The following is a 25,068-nucleotide window of genomic DNA, read 5'->3' on the forward strand; positions in this document are numbered from 1 at the left end:
TGTCTCTCATGGGACGTAACTTTCAATATGCAGTTTAATATACACAGTTATCTACCTTATTCGTTCCCGACAGATCTGTTTTTAAGCTATCCAATTTTTAAAAATTATTTTCCTTTTAAATTATTTTTTTTAAAGCTTACAATTCTTTTTAAAAATTTATGAAAGTAATTAAATTATATGAGTTATATTGTAAATGACGCTTTAAAAACGTGTTTTAAAACATCTTTTGTTAAATTCAAACAAGCCGAAGACGCTAAAGATCTTTAAATCTGACAGGCAAATAAAGATATAGAAGTACTATAACCTAAAGGTCAATTAACTTTAAATTGAAATATTATTCTCAAGCTTTTCTCATCATAAAAGAAGCAAGATAAATCGGCTAACTGACGCAAAAAAATAAAATACCACCTGAAGTATAATTTTTATTTAACTGGTCCAATGAAAGGTGTCTTAATTTAACCGGTCTAATGAAAGGTGTATTAATTTAAACTTTTTCAATTAACTCACACACACATTTTATAGTTTATCATCATGTATATAAGATAAACATGGTTTCTCTGTCTATTGTGTGTGTGCACGTATGTGTGTGGGTGTGTGTGTGTATGGGGGGGGGGTGTTGATGGTGGTGGTTAATTAATCGCTCTATTTTAATTTGTGTTTTAGTAACGAGGTATTTTTTGTCACGTGGTAGAAACGTACATCACGTGATCAGGTCGTTTAATTAGAAACATTATTTAAACTGTAACAACAACAAAAACAAAAAACAAACATTTGAATCAGGCGTTTATTGTTCTTATTTGTTTTGTTTTTGATGCTGGGGATTTTTTTTTTTTTTTTTTTTGTCGTTCTAAAAACTGCTTTAATTAAGAAGATAATTAATATTAATAGAGTTTAAAGAAAAAAATATATTTTATATTTAAAACATCATTAGATTTTAAAAGTTGCAAAAAATTATTTTTGTAGCCTATTCACACTTTAAGATTTCAATCCAATTCTGTAATGAAAAATTCTCAACACAGCAACGTAGCTCCATAAGCCTTCAGCATCACACTTGCACCTGTTAGTGTGTCACCTTACTACTGTGTTTGTTTACGTATCAGGTAAAACAAAAATCATCTCTTGAACTGCTGCTAAACGATGAAATCCTTATTAGAATTTATACCCGTCAATTAGACACTGTAGTTACAATGTGTGTCTATATACCTTTAGCGACCCTGATGATTTGGTAAAGTACAATGATGGCTATTTCTTCAAAATGAATACATTTTTACACGAAAAGTTCACAAACTGCGGGGTCTTAAAATGTGTTTTAAACATGTCATTGAAGAAACTAGTCTCTTCCGTATGATTCTGTGGATATCATGGTTTTCTATTCTTTTAATCGGAAAAGCAAAAAACTCATTGTTCTTTTTTTTTGTATTGTTATACAATCCATTAAGATATTAAATCAATATTTATTTCTTTGGTTCGATCATCTTTGTTCAAATATTCCATTTTTAAGCTGTTTTTTCAAAGAAAAAAAAATCTTCTGCACTTGAAAAAGAAATAACAATCTGTGTCCTTTTCGTTCGTCTTTAAGGCCATTAAAAAGGTATTTTTTAAATTGCAGTTTTTTTTTCAAACAAAATATTATCTTTAAATTTGCTTCCAACGACGTTACAAAAAATGTCCATTTACTGGGACAAACTTTCAGATATTGAATATGTTAAAACCGTAACAAACAAAAAAAAATTGTTAACAACACAATACAGTACAAGGAAAAAGCTATTGCACCTAAAAATCGAATAATGACTAAGCTGATGGATAAATGTTTTTAACACCATACAAATAACACAACCTGCGCGTATCAACAGTGTTTTCAACGAATAATGGTTGACAACAAAAGCATCATGTTATTTTTTTTTCCATTATTGGATGGTCAGCACATACCCAGTTCATGTTTCCATTCGCTTTGTTCTAAATGATCCACATTAAACGATGTGTGACCAAGGAGGTGGGGGGAGGGGGGGGGGGGCGTTTGGGGGGGGGGGGGGGGGGTTAAGAAAGTGAGACATACGCTTGATAAACCAAAAAGTCTCCAGTTTGGGACCCGGAATAGAATAGACAGTGTATGACGTCCAAAGACACACTCAGCTGTTATAGGTACCTGGCAGGAGTCTGGGGGGGGGGGGGGAGTTACAAACGACAGTGCTGGTACCATTAACCTTTCATACGACAATGACAGAAAACTAGAGGTACAGCACTAAGTACCTAAAGCAGGTGAACATGTTTGGAGGGCTGTGGTTGATGTTCCATACCCAGGTAGAAATTATGGGATAGAATTCTTGAAGGATGTAGATAATGTCTCACACAGGTAGAAATTATGGGATAGAATGTCCCAGGAGGGATGTAGATAATGTCCGATACAGGTAGAAACTATGGGATAGAATGTTCCAGGATAGAGAACTTTTTGAGATATGTAGATAATGTCCCATAGGTAGAAACTATGGGATAGAATGTTCCAGGATAGAGAACTTTTTGAGATATGTAGATAATGTCCCATAGGTAGAAACTATGGGATAGAATGTTCCAGGATAGAGAACTTTTTGAGATATGTAGATAATGTCCCATAGGTAGAAACTATGGGATAGAATGTCCCAGGATAGAGAACTTTTGAGATATGTAGATAATGTCCCATAGGTAGAAACTATGGGATAGAATGTTCCAGGATAGAGAACTTTTTGAGATATGTAGATAATGTCCCATAGGTAGAAACTATGGGATAGAATGTCCCAGGATAGAGAACTTTTGAGATATGTAGATAATGTCCCATAGGTAGAAACTATGGGATAGAATGTTCCAGGGGGGATGTAGATAATGTCCGATACAGGTATAAACTGAATCACTGCCCCATGGGCCGTCACGGACTATTAAGCGTAAAAGAGATCCGTTATGTTCAGATTGTCTTAAACGAGAAACCGTGGTCATAGGGGCGGAACTACAGTGCCGCCAGACCCCGCAAGGGGGGGGGGCAGGCCGTTTAGGGGCCCAAAGCCGACCATAATCAACATTTTTATAGTCAAAAAAATTATTTTTTTGTAAAAAAAAAAACAGATCTGCTACTGTAATGATGTTCTACAGTAGCTAACACATGCTGTTTCATAAAGGGAAAAAATATATAGCTACATGAGTTGTAGTGTGAAAGATAGGCAAAAGTTCAAACCACTTCCATGACTTATTTCCCTTTTTTAAATAGTCAAAAATGTGTGCTCTTAATTAAGAAACTTTTTTTTTGGACTAAAAAAATTAAAATGCAATTACTTCTCATAATTATTATTTAAAAAAAAACATAATATAAAGATTGACATAGTGTTAAAGGAAATGTATTAAAAACTAATAATATAAATACAAAAAAATCTTAAAAATAAACATAAGGCGAGAAACCATTACACATACAAAGCTTTCATGCTTCATATTCTTTTTGACCGCCTTGTACATTACGAAGCAACATGGTAGACATTAAAACATAGAATTTCAAAACAGACTATAGCAGGGATCTGCAACCTTTTGGGTCGGAAGAGCCAAAAGTTATAATTTAAAAATTATACCAGTTTTAAAGAGCCACTAATTTTTTTTATTTCACTTGTATGATATTTGATTGGGACTATATATATATATATATATCTATATATATATATATCTATATATCTATATATCTATATATCTATATATATATATATATATATATATATATATATATATATATATATATATATATATATATATATATATATATATATATATATATAAAAGTCAACCCAGCTGATATGGGTATCTGATGACATTAGGAAAAACTGCGGCCACAGCTAAGACCTCCGTAAAGAACCCGTGACATATAGATGTTAGCCAATAAAAGACGATATTTTAAATTGTGCAATCAATCACTCGACTATTCAGACCAATGTATTGAATGCTTTATTGAGGATTGTATCAACATATGGTCTTCCATATTGTACTCACACACAACTTTATATTGAACTACATCTGACCTGCTCCCAAAGTAGCAGGTGCATATTTTACATGGTTAGATATTTTCTTTTTTTAATTCATTTTAAATGTGTATAATAGATTAGGCTTACTGCAGTGTACATGTTGTTATTTTAGTTAACAAATGCATATAAGTATTTACCAATAACTAATTCATATTTTGAAAGTTTGCAAGGGAAATAATTGCCTGTTTAATTGACAAATCAGGTACTTAAATGCATCGGAAATAATTCAAATAAAAGATACGTAATGTTTTATTTACCAAAACATACATGCTTTAACATTTTTTTTGTCTTGAAAAATTATTAAAGAAACGTAATATGTGTCCATGCTTTCTATTTAAAATGGCTATGTCATTATTCTTCAAACACAGTTGAGATATGTGTTACATATTTTGAAGACATGTGATGAAGTCTGATTACCAATGATTAAAACAAGTCCAATACTGATAGTATGAATTTCCTGATTTGGTGAATCTTATAAAAACTGCACAACCGACAGAACCCTATGCCAGGGGTCGGCAACCTGCGGCTCTTTTGATGACAAGATGCGGCTCTCCAGCTCTTTGCACAAATACTAATAATCTTAATCAAAAAATAAAATACTTGAAATAAAAAAAATGTTGGTGGCTCTTTAACACAAGGAAAATTTTGAAAATTGTAACTTTTGGCTCTTCCGCTTCAAAAGGTTGCCGACCCCTGCCCTATGCCTATTCGTGTAGCCCAGGGGTCGGAACCTTTAGAGGGGGAAGAGCCAAAAGTTACTATTTTCAAAATTGACCCATTCTTTAAGAGCCACTAACCTTTTTATTCACTATTTAGTATTTGATTAGGATTAGGTAAATAAATTGTATATATTTAAAATAAATACCCTTAAATATGAAATAATATTTATTCATATAAAAACATACACGTTTCGCTAGAATAATAAACTTAGTGATAAACTTAGTAATCAAATAATATAACTATAGGACTATCGCAATCCACTTTAGAAGCTGTTAACTATTTTTTATTTCTTTCTTGACGGATATTCGCATGCGGCTCGCGAGCCGCGGGTTGCCGAACCCTGGACTATAGCACTCAAAATAAAGACGTCTTGTTGTAATATGTTTTAATTAAAACTAAAAACTAAGAATTTAATTTTTTTCAAATTTCGAACAAGCCCGTATTGAGTATTCTATGTTGATATTTTCGTATTTAGTTTATATATATATATATATATATATATATATATATATATATATATATATATATATATATATATATATATATATATATATATATATATATATATATATGGGGCCCAAAATTTGTTTTTGCGGGGTTGCCCTATTTTTCTAGTTCCGCCACTGCGTGGTCACAGGTGTACATAGATCTATATCAAACCAAACTCAGGAAGAAAGTCGCGTTGACTGGAAGCTACCTGGATTTGTCCTATAAAATACCGTTATGTTTTAATGTCAACATTATGTATTTATTAGAAGAAAAAAACAAGTCCTTAGACTCTTAGATTTCATTACACTTAGCTTTTAGGATAATGTTTAAATCAGGTTCAAAAACTGCTTGTATGCTGTGTCATGTAAAATTTAAACGACGGGGCTGAGTTCAATGTTTACTGATCATGATTTATTGAATACAGCATTAAACTGGTTAATCGATACTTGGGGATTTTTTTATTTTATTTCTCCTATAGCTGTATATGGAGCCGGCAATACAGACAGAAAACAGACCATAAAAAGTCTGTCATTTATTCACTACTTTTGGAGCCGACAGAGACAAAATACAGACCATTAAAAGGCTGTCATTTAACTACTTTTGAAGCTGACTCAGACAGAAAACCAAGGACTTAAGTCTGTCATTTAGCCGTGGAAAGTCTGTCATTTAACTACTTTTATAGCTGACACAGAAAATCACAGTAGAAAGTCTGTCATTTAGCCACACAGACAGAAAACAGACAACGGAAAGTCTGTCTTTTAACGACTTTTCGAGCTGATACAAACAGATCGTAGAAATTCTGTCTTTTAACTAATTTTGGAGCCTACACAGACAGAAAACAGCTGGTGGAAAGTCTGTCTTTTAACTAGTTTTGGAGCCGACAAAGACAGAAAACAGCTCGTGGAAAGTCTGTTATTTAACTACTTTTGGAGCCGACACAGACAGAAAACAGCTCGTGGAAAGTCTGTTATTTAACTACTTTTGGAGCCGACACGGACAGAAAACAGACCGTGGAAAGTCTGTCTTTTAACTACTTTTGGAGCCGACAGACAGAAAACAGCTCGTGGAAAGTCTGTCTGTACCTAGAGCTCATCCTATAGTAGAGTATGACGCCGACGCTGGAGTTAGCGGCGTCAGCGCAGAGGACGAATGACGCCAAGGTCAGGAAAAGCTCCCTGTATTTCCCGGTAACGCTGAACCCGGGGACGAAAAACCCGATGGTGAAGAAGATGAACGAGGGGGTCAGGGTTACGATTAGCACTGTGGCTATCGTCATGACCGTAGCTGTAGCTACCCTGTCTCGCTGTGTTAACGCTTCCGTTTTGTTGTCGTGGAGGGTGGAACGTTTCCGCCATTTTGTTTGGCGACGTAAGAAAAAGACCAGGATCGCAGTGAAGATGATGACGGAGGGAAATGACGTGATCATGATGATGGAGTAGAGAAGAAAAGTCAACCCGTTCAGAGCTGGTTGGTCGGTTCTGAAAACTAGACCGACAACCGTGCGGTTGAATTCTGGGTAGAATTTCCAGTCAAAGTACGCGTTGATGTATTCGGGTACTAATGCTAGTACGATAACGAGACTGATACTAGCTAGGACTAGAGTTGTAGTCCGGACTGTTATGATTCTTTTAATCTTTAGCGGGGAGACAATACACAAACACTTCTCCGCCGTCATGTACACGGTTATCCACGCAGTGATTCTCACAAAGCAAGAATGAGGCAACCCCGCTGTCAGATGGTGAATCTCCGTCGACACAAAAGGAACCCGCGGGTTATTACTGAACAGCGGGTTGAAACAGATGCAGTACCACTCTAAAGTCAGCAGTCCGCAGAGGTCGGATATAGCTAAAGCCATGAACCCGATGTTGACGGTACTGGTCAATCCCTGCTTGTAAAACACAAGGATGTTGATGATGTTGGCGGCGATTCCGAAGACAGATAACACGCTGCAGAAGACAACGACAAACACGATGTCGATGAGGCGCCGAAGAGATTCCGAAACCAGAACGTCTTCGACAGCATGGGAAGAATTCGTGGAATTCGCCGAGATGATATTTGCTTCCAGAATAACAATGTTCTCACTCAGATTCATGTTTTTAATAACACGTATATGTGTAGGTTTAAATAAATAAAAATTGTCAGACTGATTATCAAACTATTTAGAAAATTTTGGTTTACCCTATTTGATTCTCAAATTAGTTTTTTAACGGATTTTTAAAAAGAGCAATTTTAATAGAATATATAAAGGCTTTAAATAGGCATATATTAGATTCTTCACAAGTTACTGCTTGTAAACATTTAATTATACTTAGGGTTTATACTGTAAACTAAATTCTACAGTTTCTTGTAGAAAGCTAGATATACGTAAGGCTTATGTTATATACTAAATTTTACACTAAGTTTTCTTGTAAAACGCTAGATATATAAAAGGAATTTTACTGTAAACTAACTCTAAATATTTAATTTCATTGGGAATGTCAGACTACGAAACAAATAGAAACTGTTAAAAATAAGCACCCAAGGTTTATATTTCATTTCTAGATGTCTCCCGATTAATTATCATGAGCATAATTACTTAAGCGCCGTAGGGTAGAAAGAAAATCATCGCTGAAACATTCTCTAACGAAAAATCAAAATTTATTAATTAGTTGGCCTATAACACCTCCGGCTAGGCGAAGTGGAAAGGGGGAGGGGGTAGTAAAATAAAAACAATTAAATTCTATTTTGAGAGAATATTGATTGATGCTATTGCCAAAAGCTTAAAAGACAATTTTTTTTTTATTTCAAATGATTAGGAAAAGTTAATTAATTTGTAAGTATGGATTTCCCAATTAAGTTTTAGTTCCGAAGCCTTAATTAAAATTAATAGAGTTAATTTGCATCAAATCTGCTGCTTCGACCAAAAACACAGATTCCGACTTTTTCGACGTTTTCAACCGATAATTAACAAAATTAATGAGTTGCTTTAAGGTAATAAATTAGCTCAATTAGCGTTAAGCACCTGCAATATCCACCAATTATGCAATAATCGCTGTTATTGACTTTGATCGTATAAAATGTCTATTTTTCAACAGATATTTTTTACGAACAAGAGAGAATTAGGACAACGCATTATTTAGGTAATTCCGGACGAAAATTTAAATGTACCCGCATTAAAACATGATAAAATGGGCGAAAGTTTATTAATAACTTCTTTCCGAGCCAGCGATTTGTTAGTTTGAGCTGTATTAAAAACATATGGTATCTTCGCAATCTTTTAGATAAGGTGAACATTTCTTTGATCCTGACTCTCCTAGTTTTAGGGTAAGTTCTTTGTTTATTTTATGATGGAATTGAATTATGATTTGTACGTTTGGTGCTAATTACAACGAAGATTTAAAAACAAATGTATGCCACAAACTAGCGTTGGCGAGAAGTGGAACAAGTTGTCCCATTTCTCATCACAGCCGTTCAGTATCTCACATTAAGTTGTCATTATAGTGGAATAATTTCATAATTACAGTCAAGTTGTTGGTCTATATATTTGTCTTTGGGATTATTCTAAACAGATGAAAAAGAGAGAAAAAAAATTGACGAGGGGTAAAATCGTTGTCCTACTTCTTAACAATCTCTCCTATAGTTGTATATAATGATGAATATTATCTTCAGCATGTGTTGTATTAATATTTATAAAGCGAAATGTTATTTTGAATTGTGTAGGTTCTGACAAATGCATTATCTTATTTGGCTTGGAACTCTGATTTTGAAGCACTTGGAATAAATAACAATATATTATACCATTAAAATTCAGCAATTTCTGATAAATAATCACATACGGTACCATTAGAAATACAATTCACCAACTTCAGTGACGATAGCTGTCGAATGTTATTTTAAAGAATGGCCACGCAGGTTCCTGATCACGTGATACGGGAACAGTTTAAAATTAGGGTTACTGCCGTGTTTTAAGGATTTGGGTTAGTACTTGATCATACTTTAAAGCCAAACTGCGCGATTTCAAGTTTACGCTTTGTACAGCACACTTTTCTTTGTTACATTAGATGAATCAAGAAATATGATATAGTATATCAAACGTGTAGTGCATGTTGTACTTGGGACTCTACTATACATTCTCTTTCACACACAAATATAAAAACAATATATATATATATATATATATATATATATATATATATATATATATATATATATATATATATATATATATATATATATATAACTCCCACACACTCCCACTATATTTTATTATTGTTAGATACCCACATCCAACAACCCACCCACATTGACACACACACATAGCCTACATACACCCCAACACACACACACACCAAACACATACACACACAAGCGCTGACACACATTTCGTATTCTCTTCTGATGCAATTAGCTAATTGCCTGGTGAATAATTAGGTAGGATCTAGCACGTCACATCGCTACACATTATTTGTTTTACCCTATGAATAATTTACGAGTTAATTAATTAAGCGCGGGGTTAATTATTAAAATATGTATCCCTGGGAACACGGGAAATCAATTTGCGTCCTGTTGTGGCGTCGTCTGCACTCAGTGTGACGTCGTGTAGGAATACAGCTATGGTGTAGGATTACATTTAGGGGTAGTAGTAGTTAGGGCGTGGGATTATATTTAGGGGTAGTAGTAGTTAGGGCGTAGGGTTACATTTGGGGGTAGTAGTGGTTAGGGCGTAGGGTTACATTTGGGGGTAGTAGTAGTTAGGGCGTAGGGTTACATTTGGGGGTAGTAGTAGTTAGGGCGTAGGGTTACATTTGGGGGTAGTAGTGGTTAGGGCGTAGGATTACATTTAGGGGTAGTAGTAGTTAGGGCGTAGGGTTACATTTAGGGGTAGTAGTAGTTAGGGCGTGGGATTACATTTAGGGGTACTAGTAGTTATGGTGTAAGATTACATTTAGGGGTAGTAGTTGTTAGGGCGTAGGATTACATTTAGGGGTACTAGTAGTTATGGTGTAGGATTACATTTAGGAGTAGTAGTTGTTAGGGCGTAGGGTTACATTTAGGGGTAGTAGTAGTTAGGGCGTAGGATTACATTTAGGGGTAGTAGTAGTTATGGCGTAGAAATAGAGTTGCCGTAGGAATAGTTATGGCATTGGAATAGTTGTGGCGTAAGAATAGTAACGTCGTATGAATAGTAACGGCGTATGAATAGTTATGACGTAGGAATAGTTATAGTGTAGAAATAGAGTTGCCGTAGGAATAGTAACGGCGTATGAATAGTTATGGCGTAGGAATAGTTATAGTGTAGAAATAGAGTTGCCGTAGGAATAGTTATGCAGTAGGAATAGTTATGGTGTAGGGAAAGTTATGGCGCAGGAATAGCTTTAGCGTAGAAATAGTCATGGCATACAATTAGTCTTTGTGAGAATTACAGTTTTATCGTAGAAATACAGTTATAAATATAACTCATCTGTTTTGGAAAGTAAAAAAAAAATGCGTAAAATCTTCGGGATTAGCTATTTAGTTTTTCTCTTGGGCCCTTGCTTGTAGTCCATCACATCTTAGACATGATTTGTTTTCTTTGAATCATAAAGCGTGAATCAGCGGCAAGAAACTGTGAAGGGGCTCTTCCCATAACCCGTCCATTGTGGTTATATGTTAAATGTATTATCTTCTCCTGACCCGAAGGATAACAGGGTGTAAGGGGGGGGGGGATTACCAACATACAACCATTCCCTTTTCTTGCGGTTAATTACTTACACTATAAACGATATCTAATTAAACTACCACGCCCACTCCCCGAGTTAATTATTGACGGCCAATTATTGTGATGGGATGTAGAGGGGGTGGATTGGCGTGAGATAAGTGGGGGGGGGGGGGAACTTTTTTTGGCAAGGCATTTTTACGGTGGCCCTTTTAATAAGGTGTGGTGTGAGATTTTAAAGGCCAACACTGTCATTTACGATTGAAATAGTTGAAAACTATTTTTTTCGTTTATTTATTTGGCAAGTTTAATTATCATTGTAAATTTTCGGTCTAGAATGTTGATACCTTATATGTTTAAACAGTTAAAAATATATGAGCTCTAAAGCTGTTATTTCTATTGTTATATATTGTCTATCTCTCTTAGCGTTCAAGTTAGTTATATCTACATGATTGAATTGTTTTGTGATGTGATTCGTTAATTATTTTTCTACATTTGATTCTGTTTTCATTAGTCTATTTATTGATTTATAAAGTGATCGCATCAAAAGAATAAATTTAGTTTTCAAGGAGCCTAACAATATTCTGGTATATCTGTGTATTGTTTCAAATAGTGTTGATTACCATGTTTTATCAATAACTAAGGTAAAGCAAAATTAATAATTTAACTGCAAGTATACAAACAGACATTCTCGAGTATAAAAAGCAAATCAGTGTCGGTAGAAAAATTTCGAATTTCGAAACAATTGGCCAATCCAAGTATCCTTTTAAAAAAAAAAAAAAAAATATATATATATATATATATATATATATATATATATATATATATATATATATATAAAGAAGAGACCTATCTTTTCTGTCAACCAATCTAGTTAACGTAACATTTACAAAAGTATGTTTTTTTATGTGTATGACTTTGGGTCTGGATGAAATATCAATCATGGGACCCAACCCCCCTCCCTCTTGCTGAATCATGCCCCTGCCCTATGCCCTTTAACCCCTGTGTAACCTAGGATTTTGTACAAGGGCGAGGGTGACGTGGATATGTTACTAATTGACACGGTGGCCTACATTTTAGATGATGATAAGGGAGGTGCTCCAGTACTCTGTTGGCAGGGGGTGGGGATGGGGGTACCTGTGGAATGTTGCGGGGTGGGTACCCCAGGGAACTCTAAAGCGCTGGGAGTGTTCGTGTGTGTGGGGGGGGGGGGGGGGGGGGGGGATAGTACCCCAGTGAACTATGTAGTGTTGTGAGTGGGTACCCCAGTGAACTATGGAGTTTTGGGAGTGGGTACCCGAGTGAACTATTTTGTGGGTTGGTATATCAGTCCGCTATGGAGTGCTGGAAATGGGTACCTCAAAGAATTACGGAGTGCAAGGAGTGGGTACCTCAAAGAATTACGGAGTGCTGGGGATGGGTACCTCAAAGAATTACGGAGTGCAAGGAGTGGGTACCTCAAAGAACTATGGAGTGATGGAAGTGGGTACCCCAAAGAATTACGGAGTGCAAGGAGTGGGTACCTCAAAGAACTACTGAGTGCAAGGAGTGGGTACCTCAAAGAATCACGGAGTGCGCGGAGTGGGTACCTCAAAGAACTATGGAGTGCTGGAAGTGGGTACCCCAAAGAATTGTGGAGTGCAAGGAGTGGGTACCTCAAAGAATTACTGAGTTTAAGGAGTGGGTACCTCAAAGAATTACTGAGTGCAAGGAGTAGGTACATCAAAGAACTATGGAGTGCTGGGGTGGGTACCCCAGTGAACTATGGAGTGCTGGGGTGGGTACCCCAGTGAACTATGGTGTGCTGGAGGGGATGCCTGAGTGAACTAAGGCGTGTGTGTTTGGGGTAATAGAAAGGGGTGCTACAATCCCCAACACGTCGAGTGTAGTTGTGATACCGCGCCCTACTCTTAGTGAGGAGCTATGGCCTGCTACAAACTACAACAAAACGTTACACTGACACACTACATAACACATGGCAGGCATAAATGGTGATCAAACGCTTGCACATAATTAACAGGGGCTCTTTAATTATGCTATGGGGCTGGCCTAATTAAACCCTCGTAAATCGTTTAAATATATATATATATATATATATATATATATATATATATATATATATATATATATATATATATATATACATATGTTCTTAACTTTCTTTTTATGCTGTTCACCCAGTTAAGGCTGTGGAATGAATTTAAGTTCGAGTCAAGGTTAGATTATGGTTAAACTATGGTTTAGGGTTGCGATAATTAACTGTTATTTTATTAAAATGTCTTTGTGTTTTTTTTTTAATAATGTGAAAAAAGATCTCCGAATCCAGTATTGTTATTACCGTTATAAAATAAAGTTACTAAAACTCAACTTTGTTTACATGTTTGAATATTTATTTGTTTGTTTGTCCGATCGAGTATTGTGATATGTTCTACTCTATCTGGAGAGCTGTAAAATAGTATGTAGGTAGAGAATACTTTTTAATGCAGACAGACTGTTAATCACAAATTTATTTAAAGACGTTAATTAATTTATTGATTTATTCATACGTAGAGTAACCCTATTTTTTTTAAAAAGTTTAGAACGACCACTACACTCGGCGGGACCGTGACGTCACAGTTTTTTGTTTACTCTTTAGTAAAATAAAATGGTGGCGTCTATCGAAGAAAATTGTGTTCCCATTCAAAAGTTTAACGCGTTCTAAATCTAATTTTCTGTCGGTCATAACTTTAACAATACGTCCGTTTGCTGTATTTATTACGTTCCAACACTTATATCAATTTTCAACTGTCTTTTTTCATTTAGTTTTATAATAAATTTCTCTAGATCTAAAGATCAGCTGTCGAAGGAAAGTTATGAATCTAGCCTAGATCTAGATCTAGCCTAGATCTAGGTCACTAGACTCAATGTAAATTCTAGATCTAGACTTAATGTAAATTCTACATCTAGAATCTATTTCAGGCCTTAATACATCTAGAATCTATTTCAGGCCTTAATTATTTTATATAAATCTTTGTTTGGCTAATTTAAGATAAAATTTAATTTGAAAGTTACTACTACTAGACTTAGATCTAGATCTATGCGCGTAAATCAAGTTGCATAAGGAGACTCAAAGTATAGTATAAAAATTCATTTGTGACGTCACGAGTAAATAGCTAAGTTGGTAGCGTAGTCCGCTCTCATGCGGGTGGCACAGGTTCTAGACCAATATGTCAATGATATTTTTTTTTCAATTTTTTTTTTTAGATGTGAATGATAAAGTTGCCTATCTGAACTTGGCAGGATACAGGGCAGGTGAAGTAGAGTTCATCTGTTTCTTTGTCCTAAGCATATGAAAGGATAGTGTGGTCAGAGACATGCTCGGCTGGAATCGTTTTTTAAACGATAAAAACATGTTGTCTGAGACTTGGCGGGACACTGGGCAGGTGAAGTAGAGTTGAGTAGGTCACATGTGACGTCAGTATATGAAGGGATAGTCCGAAATCGGTGTTTTCGGTGTTTTTAAAAGATAAGAAACATATTTTTGAATGTGGGGTCTGTTTTTTGTGACGATAAGTGACACTGCAGTAGCGTAGCGAGGAGGGGGGGGGCGGGAGGGAAGGCGGGGGGGGGGACATATGTTGGGGCGCCAAAATGGTTTGGAAAAATAAATTGAAAGGTTGAGGGGGGTTCAAATCGAAAGTTTGAGTGGGGGGGGTTGCACATCAAAAGTTTGAGGGGGGGGGGGTGGGTTGAAAATTGAAATCTTGGGGGGGGGGGGGTTAAAATCGAAAAGTTTGTCCCCGGGCGCCGGGAAGGGTCGCTATGCCTCTGAGTGACAGACGTGATGTTTTTTGATGGATGACCCCCGAAACCCACAGTTATCCAACGGATGACGGGTATTCTAGTTATTATTATTATTATTACTAACAAAACAATGAAAACACCGAATCCCCTATTCTGACGTATATCAATAAGCCGCATTAGAAATCAAACTAAGGTTCCAATTCAAACCAAATCACTCCATCGTGAGGCGAAAATCGACTCACAAAAGGTCATAGCCTAGGAATATCCCGTGGAATCTATCACGTCAAAGCATTTATGACGCGAAAATCGGATTTTCCCCCAATCCTTTGACCTTTGTAGCAAATGGCATAAAAAGCCACCCAATCTAAGCTCTTGCTCTGAATTAGAACACGCCCACCCAACAGAATCGATGCTTACACTGAGGAATTAATTCTACAACTGCGATCGTTTTAATTAATATCATCGCATTAGTTCTAAAAACGAGGTGGGTTTAAAATTTAGATAATCGCATCAATTCTACAACTACGATAATTTGAAAAAAAAAGTCATGGCATTCAGTGTTTCTTCCAGGCCTTTTTCTCCGGGGGGGGGGGGCACTTGAAATTTTCGGGGGTCGGACAAAAATTTCCGGGGGACGTGACACTGTTAAAAGTATATCTTTTCTATATAAATTCCATTTCGTTTGTGGGTGGTGGGGGGGGGGGCAGTTAAAATATTCGGGGGGGGGGGCGGACTAAAATTTCCGGGGGGGGGGGGGGGGGAGACACATTGTTAAATGTATATCTTTTCTATATAAATTCCATTTCGTTTGTGGGAGGGGGGGGGGGGGGCTAAGGAGTTTATGAACGAAACATGCATTGGGGACAAAACATTAGAGTCCATAAATTAATGGCCGCATTTCCAGAGTTTCTTCCAGGCATCTCTTCAAAGGTAGTGGGGGGGGGGGGGGGGGGTTGAAAGTCTACCTCCTACCCCCCACCCCCCGAACGAAATGGAATTTTAATTGAAAACATATACTTTTACCAGTGTCCGCCCCCCCCCCCCGGAGAATGTTGACCGCCCCCCTCCCCCGAAAATATCAAGTGCCCCCCCCCCCCCGGAGATAAAAGTCTGGAAGAAACACTGTGCACTTCCTAAGGAAGGAAGAGGTAAACATGCAACAGTTGGGCTGGAACTCTAAGGGGAATGGAGAAGTAGGCCGAACTAAGCAATCTTGTAGAAAGACAGTGGATAATAGAATAGGTTAACATCGTGAGGCAAGCGTTGAACTGGAAACCTTAGGTGAAAGAAAAAGTAGCCGAACTAAGCAAACCTGGAGAAGGGCAGTAGAATGTGAGTGGCTTCTAGCCTTACGTGGGCATCAACTAAAGAGAGCTGCCCAAAAAGAGAGTCCTGATTGAGATGTGTAGCTTCAGCTCTATGCTCCTCATTGGATTCAAAGGATTAAGTCAAGTAAATTAGTGTGGTAGTCGGATGAAAAAAGAGACATTAGCTCTACTCAGAAATGTCATTTCTCCACGCTATTTCTGGAGAATCGGGAATACCCGGTGCCGTTTAGTTGCCGTCATTAGGATCCCAAACAACGACCTGCACCTTTTCATAGTTCATTAGACAACTAATTACCGATGACGTATTTTTTTTCCCCCGTAAGGTAACTGAAACTGGTTTTAAATATTTTAAATCCACGGCTCGAAATGTCAGCATGGGGGGGGGGGGGGGATTGTGGGGTGGGGACTAATTACGACCCATGCTATCCGATGCGTGGAGCGCTATCGATGACGTGAGGTGGTACGGAGTGAGAAAAGCCATTAGACCTGAACAAACGGATCCGGTAGGATTGCTGTCCCATGGGGTGCAATGAAGCGTAAAATACAGTTCACTGACCCGGGGTTTGTAGTCAACACAGTGTTTGTTTTTGTTTTTTTTTTAAATTGAATAAACACACTGTTAAATTATTGAATCACAGAATACATTTGTTATCATGTTTTGCATGTCGCTAAATTGCTTGAATGTATTTTTAACGCATTTAATTATATCGTTTTGTTTTGGTTTAGTATAGATTTAGCTGGATTGTTTTAACAAAGTTCAATTATTTGAGGGTATTGTAACCTTCTATTTCTTTACGATACCATTTTAAAATTTAGGGATTTGAATTTGCTGTTGAGTGTTTTAGCGAATGGCTGGACATAGAGCACTTTCATATGTCACTCAAGGCATGGCGATACGCTTGACTGACTCCTGTACTACAACTACCTTACACTTTTAATACCTTTTCTTACAATAACTCCCAGCTATTAACCCACCTATCAGCGTATATATCCCCACCCACTGTTCTTCATTTCCTAATCCCAACCATTCTGTTTCACCCTTATCTTTACTACTAATCTAATTTCTACCTTTATCCTTACTCATATCCATACCCCTAGTTTAGCTTCAATTACATCTTTACCCTATCCTAATCCTTTACCTAAACCGGTTTCTTTTTCCATAGCATTACCCCTTTCCTCACCGCTATCCTTATCCCTATCCCAGGGGTCGGCAACCTGCGGCTCGCGAGCCGCATGCGGCTCTTTTGATATCAAGATGCGGCTCTCCAGCTCTTTGAACAAATACTAATAATCTTAATAAAAAATAAAATATTTGAAATAAAAAAAAAATGTTAGTGGCTCTTTAAAACCAGGACAATTTTGAAAATTGTAACTTTTGGCTCTTCCGCTTCAAAAGGTTGCCGACCCCTGCCTAATCCTTTATCCAAACCGCTATACTTACCCACACCGTTATTGCTCTCCTCACCGCCTATCACCACCCATTATCCAAATCGCTATCCTTAAGTGTATCGTTATCCTTTTCATCACCACTATCCTTGTCCTAATCCCTTAGCCAAAGCGCTATCCTTACCCATAGCATTACTCCTTATACACATCACTATTCTTATCTCTGTCATCATCCATTATCCACATCGCTTCCCTTATCCCTATCATTACCCCTATCACCCACTAGCCCGACCAAGGTAATGGCTAGGAAATAGAAAATATTTGTTGTTGACGAAAACCCTCTAGAAAATACTTTCTGATGAAATTACAGTAATCCCCCCCCCCCCAACTCCATTCAGTGTGCAGAAGTGTAATAAAAATATAAATAGAGTGTATTCAAACTCAAACCTTATAACATAATATTTTTTTTTGTTGGGGAGAGTTCATGGTAAAGATAGCAATATGAAGTGGATTAGAAGATGTTGTAGATTGAGGGTGTGTGGAAGATCCAAAATGTGATGGCTACGATTTGGTCGTTTATTCAGATGCAGTAGAGTCCAACTGTTTCTGTTACTACAGTGGAAAGGGGAAAGGGGGGAGTTTCTTACTGTTGGTGTGTAGTAGGGCCAATACAGTCTTTTTCCTTCTGTCTTCTTATGTTGTTTTTTTTTTTTTTTTTTTTTTTTTTTTTTTTTTTTTTTATGGATTTTGCAAGCATTTCCTATGGGCTTTTAATGATTTTTCTTGGTTCTTCCCATGTTCTTTCTCTGTTCCTCCAAAGGTTTTCGCATGTTTTACGTAAAATTACAGAAATTCAATACTCCGAAACATCTCTTATAAGACACCAGCTAGTCTCTTACAAGGTCCAAAAGAGAAAGAGAACACAAAGATACGCAAAAAAAAACAGGGGTAGGAAGCATACATCAACATCAACATGCCAAAATAAAACAACATAAACAACATAAAAACTCACAAGGTAAAGCTTCGTAATGTAAACAAAACACTGTGATTCAATACAACACAAAACATAAGCAATCAACTCGTAGAATTCACGAAAACAAGCAGGGATCAATTTTTTTTATTTCCATATACAGCCCATCCTTCAAAATTCTCGAGTTTGTTTGTCATTCTTTTGTTGAATATTATTCAATACAACTACATGAGTGATGCTGTTTGTTCTTGTTTTCAGTGTATGAAAAAAAAACTCTCTTAAGCCCAGATATGGATTTAGGCAAGCAACAGGAGTCTACACAAGTAAAGAGTCTAGAAACAGTAGAAAGAAAAACACGCCGACTCTTTGATTTGTTTTTGAATCGCTACGTGACAAAGCGAACGCGATCATTTTTCAAAGCAACCTTCTACTCTCAAGGAATTGATTTTTAAATAGGCTTAAAATAAACCTCGCCGCTGATACTACGGCGTTACAAAATAGATATTTACAACGGGATGTATAAATTCAACCCATTGCGACACCTTATATGCATTTATATATATATATATATATATATATATATATATATATATATATATATATATATATATATATATATATATATATATGTATATATATAATTCACGAATGTAATTACAAATAAAGTGCGATTGTAGAATGAATACGTACATTTTAGTTTACAATTTAAATGGGAGGTAACCAATCTAAAGTCAGCCCCCTTTAGAGAGAGAGAGAGATCAGCTTCAGAAGAAGAGGTTTTAAGTTATTTACAGAGCTTGAGACACAGGTATAGACGGATCTAGCTTTGAATGTTTATAGACTGGGTGATTTTTGATGTACAGATAAATATTTTTTTTCCAGACGGCTACATCACACTATCCCTTCACATGCCGCGGTTACGGAAACAGGCGAACTCTACTTCACTTGCCCCATGGGCCGTCAGGTCCAAAATGGGAACTTTACTTTTCATTTACACCCACATTACCTTCCTGATATCTGCTCAAAAGCTAAACAAACATGCATACAGAAATCTCACGAAAAAAAATGAAAATTCTATAAGATATAATAAAGATATAAATAAGCAAAATATTTGTAAATTATTTTATTTTATTTTTACAGGCGGAGATGGGGGGGGGGGGTGTCTTGGAAAGCAACAAGCAATCCAGAAGATTCGCCCATGGATGGGCAAACAACCACTAATTTACGTTCGGACAACGAAAATGATTTGATTAACCTCTCACCTCTGAAAGGTAAATATTATTTGTGCTACATCTTGTGGCCCGATCTGGTATTTTTAAAGTTTTGGGTGTAAGATGGGTATTATGAAGATGTCTAAGTTAACGTTACGAAATAAATTTCGTGCCTAGTGCTAAAAGTACTTAAGTCACATTTTTGTGAAAATCAAACCAAGCATTGATCGTTATTCCTCTAGTTTAACTTTATCTTATAAACAAATAGTAATACTGAAGAATTTATTTAAGTTGCTCCTCCAAACAAACAAATAATATAAAAACGTAGTTTTATAGTAAATTTTAATCTTTGAACTCATTTATCTCAAAATGTTGTTTTTGTGACTTAAGTACTTTTAGCACTAAGGTCTTCAATTACGAACTAAAGTGTTGGGTGTTAGATGTGTAGTTTGAAGATATCTAAGTTAACGTTACGAAATAAATCAAAAACAGGGTCCCCTCGTTGTTAGGGAGAACGAATACACTCACAGCTAATTGCGTTCTAATCAACACAATTCCAAAACAGATCGTTTTTAATTATTTTATTTTAAACAGCTTTAAGCTGAATCACGCGAATGTTACTTTATTTTTTTTTTCAAACAATCTCGTCTGAGGATGAAATCTATAACTGGTTGCACACAAGCAAACACGCTCCAGCTAAACATCAATCAAACATTGTTGAGGCCCCGCCCCTTTCATTGTTTTTGTAAACATCTTTTTTTTTTTTTAAAAAAATCCATTGCAACAATATCGTGACGTCAGAATAGCTTGAAAATAGAAACAGCAGTGTTAATTTTTTTTAAATTTTTATATTTGGCTGATTTGTTTGATATTTATCTGGCAAATGTGTAGGGGCATGGTGAAATGAGTGTTATACCGCGTTTACACTTTCGACAAGTATATAATACACGTCTAAAAAAAAATCTACCGGACAGTTAGTACACATGTCTGAGGGAAAATATTTTCAATATTTCTCTACTAACTAGTGATGCGATTTTTATCCCAAGATACGTAGAGTATACATGTCGCAAATTTAACGTGGTGTTAAGACTACACTCATTAGCTAGTGGTAGACATCGTGTACAGCATTAGGTCTTAGATAAACTGCGAATTTCACTACATCAAACTATCAAAATTAAGCTCTCTTCGGATGGAGAGGGGGGGGGGTCTACCGTCCCGTGCCCCTCCCGAACTAAATGAAATTTGTATAGTAAATATATACTTTTACCAGTGTCCCCCACCCCCACCCGCCGGAAAATTATATATATATATATATATATATATATATATATATATATATATATATATATATATATATATATATAATTATTTTAAAAGCGTAAACTTGTGGTTTTATTACTTGCTAAATATTTAAAATGGTCAGCATTGAAAACTGCAAGACCCGCAGTAGCCAAAAATATCGCTTGACTTGATACAGATTTTGGCTTTGGGGGTTCAGTTAAGTATGTATATGGGGTGGGGGCTCTAGCCTTAACCCTACCCTGCCTACGTTAATGCCCATAGTATCAAGTATTACGTCAACATTAGCACACAAAGTAATGTACCGCGTGTTCATCCCAATACTACACCCTAACTCCATTTAAACCTACTATACTCTAGCACGTCTAGTATACGTTTTAACTCCCGCGACTAATCAAGCCAGGTAATTTAAATTAATGACCCCCACAACCATTCATTAAAAATTCTTGAGCCATCGATTTTTGTTTTCTTCTACGTTGATGCCAGGGTTGTGTTGACTCTTACCTTAGATTTAACCTTAATAAATCTGAATGGCTGATGAAGTTCATGTCATTACGACACACTTCTCGTTGCTAGGATAGAGGCCAATCATTTTCATTTTCAAAGATTGATAATGTGTTATACAGAGATATATATCTTACGGGGATATTATTTTTATAATGTAATTTAGAAAAAAAAATGTATTTTTTTAAGGAGCTGTCATACATTTTGCATGAATATATTTTTTGCTTGAATATATGTTTTATGCGTCTTTAAAAATAGTTTTAGTTGACAAGAATATTTTTTTTACAGTTTTGCTTAATATAAAAAAACAATATGGTTTTGATTTTATAATTTAAATTCAAACATTTCTAAAATTGGGCTTAGAAACAAAACTGCGCTACATTTCTTAATCGTAATGTCACCAATGTTAAAAACATAATGTGGGGGTCGTCCATAAATGACGTCACACTCGTAGGGGTGAGGGGGGTCCGTAATTTTGTGACGGTGTGTAATGATGGGGGGAAGGGTTTAAGATGGTGTGACGTCACACTTTTGCATTATAAAAAAGCAATGTTAGAAAAAGAATATAGTCGTCATTTCGCGTTTTAGAAAACTGTTTTAATAAATTGTAATAGGAATTTATTAAAATACTCAATGTTGACAGAGTTCAGACAAGATTATGGAAAAATAACGTATTTTAATAAAAAATTAAACTACAATTTCGAGGGAGGTTTTAGGCTGGGGTGTGACGTTAATTTAGGGGGGGGGGCTGTTAGTGACGATGTGTGAAAGGATGGGAGGTAAAAATCGTCAGAAAAGCGTGACTTCATTTATAGATGATGACCCCTGTTACAGTTTTTGCTTGAGAAAAAAAAATTAGCGTGTACATTCGCGTAAACATCCCCAGAAAAAAAAAAGTATGCTATAAGTTTACTTTCCGTTTTCTGAGTTTTTTCTGGTAAACTCGCGGCCGAACGAGAACGTCTCATGAAACGTTTGTCTAAATTTGGAGCTCATTGTGTAGTACGAGATGATGTTAACGCTGGAATTCAAAGTGTCGAAAATAAACGTAAACGCCGCGGCTACCAGAAACAGGTTCCGGTATTTTCCGGTGATGCTAAACCCGGGCACAATGAAGACTCCGGTGAAGAAAGCGACGGTGGGACTGAAGTTGACGATGAGAATGACGGCGACGACGATGACCATTTTGATAGTGGATTTATCTCTTTTGGAGATGTTGTCTGATTGGGCGGAATCGAAGGTGGATTTTTTCCGCCATTCGGTTTTTTGTTTGAGTTTGATGACGAGGACGGCGGTGAGGATGATAACGGCGAGGAAAGAGACGAACATGAGGATGGCGTAGAGGAGGAAGCTGAGACCGTCGACTTTGTAGCGGTCGCTAGTGAAGACAAGACCGATTAGGGTTTTGTTTAGAAAAGGGTAGAATTTATAACCCCCGTAGGCGGTGACGTATTCGGGAATAAGAGGAAGCATCACCACGAAGTAGATGACGCTTAAGATGATGATGGTTCTTTTAGGGGTGAGTATTTGTTTGACCTTCAGCGGTGAGACAATACAGAGGCATCTCTCCGCGGTGAGGTAGACGGTGACCCAGGCGGTGATACGGGCGAAACAGCCGTGCGGACAGCCGGCGTAGAGATGCTGGAGCTCAGGGGCGAAGAAGATGATGTCGGCATTGTAGAAGAGGGGGTTGAAGCTGATGCAGTACCACTCGATGGTGATGAGGCTGCAGAGGTCGGAGATGGCGAGCCCGGTGAAGCCGATGTTGACGGTGTTGTTGAGGCCCTGCTTGTAGAAGATGATGATGTTGATGATGTTGGAGGCGATGCCGAAGAGACCGATGGCGCTGCTGATGACGACTAAGGTGATGATCTCGTAGATTTGTTTCTCCTCGTCGCTGATCAGCGAGCCGACCACGGTTTCGATCACGACGTCTTCGCTGGAGTTCGCTGGCTTCAACACCCGACCCGCTGGAAAACCAGTTGTTTCGTCACTTCGTTCAGTCACGTGATAGTCTTTCAACTCCATGCTATTTCTAACGCAAGCAGCGTTCACATTGTTTTTCGAAATTTACGCGAAATATTAAACATTAAAAAAAGTATTTATTAAATTCAGTTTTAGAAAACTTTTATAAAGTGGTTAAATATATATTTTAAATATACCTACAACAATAAAAACATACATTTCTTCCGTTACAAATATAAATATGAAGATCTGTATGTGAACAGTCATTTAATCTTGAAGAAAGTTGATATATAAGTTTATTCATACTGCAAGTCGAAATATCTATATCTGCTTGGTCTAGTAGGCAGGCGAGAGCTTCTTCACTGTTTAAATAGACCAAAGTCTAATTGCGATAAAAATGACTTTGTGAGGATAGGGGAACTAGTAATGGCTGAGAGCATTGACTTGAACTACAATTTTCGGAAATTACCGAAAAAAAACTTGATCAAAATAATGAGCGTGCTCTAGTAGACTCCGTTTAAGCCAATCAATTCATAATTTAGTACTCAATTTTACGGACCATCTCAAAAGTTAATACAGTGGAGTATTTAAATTAATTTACTAGCCATTTTGTCTGGGTTTAGTTTGATGAGTAATTACAGTTCAACGAGGACGTTAAAATATATGTAAAAGTCTTTGGGGAAAAAATTGGATTGGAAAACAGAGTTTTGAAACCGGATCTATGGTAAATTGGTTTTAACGGAATCGTTGAAAATTATCCGTGATTAGTAATCGACTGACATTTGGAATACTTTAAACGTTTCATTTTTGGTTCAACGCTTGCTCGAATTTGGTAATCCACGTTAAAAGCAATTTACCAATTTTCGATTCGAGATATTTATTTTTTGCGGTAGAAATAGAAGAAAAAATTCCCAATACGATCGTAAAAATGTGGACGGAGAAAGTCAAAACAAAAATAATTAACATAAAATGGATTTTCGAGAAGATTATTTTTACGATGGGAGACGGTGTTATATCGTGCGTGGTAAGCGCTTAGGGCGAAAATCGAAAGTTATTTCGACTCACATAGTACAAATCTCTATCCGGAGTTAATTGTGTAATTTTTATTTTTTTTAATTTTTCGCGTGTTTTTTTTTTCCTCTCTGTTTTATATAAATGTTGCAATCAATTTTGGTTAAAAATAAAAACGTTGTGACAAGTGTAAAATAGTAAACAGACGCATACTAAAACAAGAACTGATGCATGTTTGTATGTTAAGGTAACCAACATTGATGCTGTGATATGGCATTATGATGTTGCTGCTATAAAGCTTATACGTCCGTGATATTCTAATTCTAAAACGTTGGTTATTTTCTTCGTCTAGTTTTAGGCTCGTACGTTTTTGGAGACAGTATTTCTGTGAAAATATAGTATAATACGACTGCATAGTCAAATTTGACGATTTCGAATTGGGAATCCAAGCACAAAGCCTTGGCTCTATGTTGAGCAGAGCCAGATATTGCTTGTGTATCAAGCCCCCCACTCTCCACACAGATGTAGGACCCAAGAGACAGAATGAGAGAAGATGTTATTAGTCAAAACGATGAACTGTTGTTGTAGTTTCTTAACTAAAATCGTGGATGCTGCAGTGTCGCAAACAGCAGCCTGATGTATTGATGTGTTCCATTATGTTATGACATCACCCGGAAGTGGCCAGATCATGGGGGCA

The 25,068-nt window shown here is 36.6% G+C and overlaps 2 protein-coding genes across 2 annotated transcripts; both read right to left on the reverse strand.

Moving 5' to 3' along the window:
* Positions 1 to 6,270: 6,270 nt before the first annotated feature.
* On the reverse strand, positions 6,271 to 7,332 carry LOC131957712 (type-1 angiotensin II receptor B-like). Its single transcript, XM_059322458.1, has one exon. The coding sequence runs from the start codon at positions 7,330 to 7,332 to the stop codon at positions 6,271 to 6,273; it is 1,062 nt and encodes a 353-aa protein (XP_059178441.1).
* A 14,972-nt stretch (positions 7,333 to 22,304) lies between these two features.
* LOC131957713 (neuromedin-U receptor 1-like) lies at positions 22,305 to 23,423 on the reverse strand. Its single transcript, XM_059322459.1, has one exon. The coding sequence runs from the start codon at positions 23,421 to 23,423 to the stop codon at positions 22,305 to 22,307; it is 1,119 nt and encodes a 372-aa protein (XP_059178442.1).
* Between the last annotated feature and the right edge of the window lie 1,645 nt (positions 23,424 to 25,068).

Source organism: Physella acuta, unplaced genomic scaffold (genome assembly GCF_028476545.2).
Source record: "Physella acuta isolate Inbredline_101_S28 unplaced genomic scaffold, ASM2847654v3 ptg001259l, whole genome shotgun sequence".
In the NCBI taxonomy this organism is placed as follows: domain Eukaryota; kingdom Metazoa; phylum Mollusca; class Gastropoda; family Physidae; genus Physella; species Physella acuta.

What these genes read in the sequence shown, in the direction of transcription:
- LOC131957712 (XM_059322458.1), bottom strand. Translation starts at nt 7,332, where the DNA reads ATGAATCTGAGTGAGAACATTGTTATTCTGGAAGCAAATATCATCTCG.
- LOC131957713 (XM_059322459.1), bottom strand. Translation starts at nt 23,423, where the DNA reads ATGGAGTTGAAAGACTATCACGTGACTGAACGAAGTGACGAAACAACT.